This window comes from Bison bison, unplaced genomic scaffold (genome assembly GCF_000754665.1).
Source record: "Bison bison bison isolate TAMUID 2011002044 unplaced genomic scaffold, Bison_UMD1.0 scf7180017864516, whole genome shotgun sequence".
Taxonomy (NCBI): domain Eukaryota; kingdom Metazoa; phylum Chordata; class Mammalia; order Artiodactyla; family Bovidae; genus Bison; species Bison bison.
Genome location: NW_011495069.1, coordinates 8,191,309 through 8,194,579, shown reverse-complemented (window position 1 = coordinate 8,194,579; position 3,271 = coordinate 8,191,309). Strand labels below are relative to the sequence as shown.

Sequence of the window (3,271 nt, the reverse complement as noted above, 5' to 3'; positions counted from 1 at the left end):
AAAAAAAGGAAGGGTAAAGGGAAAGGGTCCTTGTCTGGGTAGAGGCCGTGGAGGTGGGGCTTCTGGGCGAGTCTTGGGAAGCCCTGAGAGGCAGGGCGCATGGAACCAATTTGCGCTGACTGTGACCACACGACTAGGGCCTTGGTCAAAAAAGGCAAGGCAGAGCCGGGCTTCCAGACAGCGGGGCAATGCTGGAGGCTGGGAGACTTCAACACTCCCCTGCCTGAGAGTTTCACAAACCCCATTCTGTTTCAGTGGGTGGAGCTGGGGGCTGTGAATGAGGCTCCAGAGGTGACCCACAACGGTTTGGTTGAAAAAAAAGCCTCTGAACATAAACAGCTGGAAATCCTAGCACCGATTCTTATAGGTGTAAGATATGAGTGAGGAACTCATGATTTTTATATTGCTGAATAGGCAGGATCTGCTTAAATGTTTTTTGAAGAAATTACAGTTGGAGGAAGGGAACCAGACGAAGAGGGGTGGGAGGGGATTGCATGGCTTTTCTTGGAGCCACATTTGGCGTAAACCTCTAACTGGAGCACTCTTGCAAGTTTGGGGGAGGATGAAGGAGGTTTCGGTGGGCATCAGAAGAGATGGAAGGCTGGGGATGGCTAGCACGTGGGCGATGCACAGGGCGGGCCTTGGTAATGAGCACTCCCCACGGCTCCTGGCAGGAGGGTGGTACCCAGGAGCCCTGTACAAATGCATCACCCCTCACTGGGCCCAGGTGCCTCACACAGCCTGGTGGGCGGGGAAGCCGGGCAGAAATCCAGTGGACCAGGGGCACCTGTACTCACGTTGCATCCAATTCCCGCTCACCGGGCTGAGGAAGTTGGGGTAGAGGCCGAAGGGCTTGTCAATTTCCCGAAGGACCTTTCGGATGTTCCTGACCTGCCAAGAGATGGACACCACGCACATTTTTACTTTCTCCAAGGAGCCAGCTAATTCCCAGCCCACTGAGGACCAGGGTGGCTGATTCCAGTCCAGAGAGGAAAACATTCCAACAAGGAAAGGAGAGCTGGGTAACCAGCAGTTGACTCCAATCTGGAGGTCAAGAGAGGGGCCCTTATGCTCAAGAGTGGGGTGCAGCAGGATGTGGCCACAGTGGGGCCTGACCTCCCACCTCTGACTGATCTGCCAGGGGCCCTGCCAGTCTCCCCTTCCCCACCTTACCCCTTCCTCACTGTGTGTGGATTGTGGGGACGAGTCTTTTTACTAGGGGCTTCGTATAAGTGATAGTCGCTCATTTGTAAGTGCTAGACAAAACTGTCTTTTTAACAGTCAGAAATGGTTAAATATTGGCAATTTCACATCACTCAGCCTGGTAATATGTTGTTTTATCTGACACAGTAGGAACCATTCCAGAAGGGAGGATCCTTAGCATTCTTGTGCCCTAATAGGCATCTCGGGGTTTTAATAACAACTGCAACAGCCGTTAATGTTTCTCAGTTGCTCTGAGACAGACCCAGCAGATACACGATCGCCAACCCTCCTAACAATCCATACGGGATTATCATCTCAGGAACCAGGATATCGGAGAGGTGCAGTCACTTGCCCATGGTCATGGGGCTTGTAGTGGCAGAAACCAGGGCGTGAGTCTGGTCTGTCCGCCCACACAGAGTGGCCCTGGGTCCAACAGGGATCAGGGCAGGGACCGTGCAACAGAGGCTGCCCCCGCTGGAGCAGGAGGCCAGGTCTGCAACCTTTGGGGCTGCGAAGGGCATGACATGGGATTCAGCAAGGCTTTATCCATCAGGGGCTGCTGTCTGGCAGAACATGAAATCTTACGGTGCAGACTCCGCAGGACAGAAAGGCCCTTGGGGACCGAGCTGTAGCATGCTCACAGATTTATCTACAAGCCAAGGAGCAGTGTTTTAGCTGTCAGACCTTTCTTCCCGGGCACAGAAGCTCGCTCGCACTTGGCTCTGCCACATCAGATCTCATATCCATTTATACTAATAGTCCATTATGGGGGACAGGACTGTGCTTGCACCTGAGTTAGTCTTGATTGTCCTGGTGGTGAGCAGTGAAGTGAGCTAAATGAGCTCCCCTGGAGGGTGTGGGTGCTTCCAGAATCGGGGCCAATTTGTTGACTGCCAATAATCGCCTGTGTGAGAGGCATGACTGCGGGAATCAAAGGAGCTAGAGAATGTAAATGTAGTGACAGAGAGGTGGAGGGACTCTTGTGAAAAAGCTGGAAGCCTGCTGTAGTGATCTGGTCTTGAAACAGCATGGGTTTCAGGGCCAGAAAGTCCCTGGGTTTGAGTCTCAGCTTAATCACTTACCAGATGGATGACTCAGGACAGGTGATTGAACCTCTCCGAGTATCAGTTTCCTCCTCTGTCAAATGGGGATAAAAGAAGACACACCTCACAGGCTTGGTGGGAAAATCAGAGCCACTACACAGGGCCCAGCACATCCTAGGTGCTCAGGCAGCGGCAGCTCCAGCCTAGCAGAACTAGAGCAACTCCTTGCCTCACTCCTCTCTGAGCCAGCCGTGGTATTCCTAGAGGGGTCTGGCTCAAGAGCAGTGGAGAAGGGAGGCTGGGGGCAAAGTCAGCCTGGAGTCGGGCAAAAGGACCAGAGACCAGAATATAAGATTCATCAGAAGTGGGATTGACTTTACTCCATGAGCTCTGGAGGTGGGGTGTCCTGGGGAGGCAGAGTCCTCTCAATATAAAGAGGGGCTTCTGAAGGGAGATCTGACAACATGAGGAGCTATTTAAGGGTGATGGTGAGCCCCAGTGCTGAGGAAGTGATCAAGGGGTTGAAAAACCCTTCTTGAGATTCTTGAGAAAGCTTGGGTGGATTCCCACATTATGTAAGCGGTGGTCCTCAACCTGACATCAAAAAACACATGGGTGTCTTTTTTTTAAAGACTTTTTTTTTTTGATGTGGACCATTTAAAAAATCTTTATTGAATTTGCTACAATATTGCTTTTATGTTTTGGTTTTTTGGGCATGTGGAATCTTAGGTCCCCGACCAGGGATCAAACCCACACCCCGCCACCCTGCACCAGAAGACAAAACCTCAGCCACTGGGCCTCCAGGGAGTCCTGTACGGGCCTTGTTTAAAATGCACATTCCTGGGCTTGAGATGGCTTCTTCACCAGCCAGCGTGCTAGGTGATGGTTTGAGGCTGGCTGGCTGACGTAAGCCTGGGAGCCACTGTAGTGGTGTGACCCTGTGACCCCCGGGCTCCCTTGGCATTCTAAGAGACTAACCCAGGACCAGGGAAGAGAAGACTTTGGCGGCAGGGGGGTGGTGGGGG

General features: G+C 52.4%; 1 protein-coding gene across 1 annotated transcript in view; it reads right to left on the bottom strand.

Moving 5' to 3' along the window:
* MAN1C1 (mannosidase, alpha, class 1C, member 1) overlaps positions 1-3,271 on the bottom strand; it is a 152,307-nt gene that overhangs the window by 17,680 nt on the left and 131,356 nt on the right. Inside the window, exon 7 of the mRNA XM_010830079.1 lies at positions 798-891. Coding sequence (XP_010828381.1) covers positions 798-891 — 94 coding nt within the window. The remainder of the gene's footprint in view (positions 1-797; positions 892-3,271) is intronic.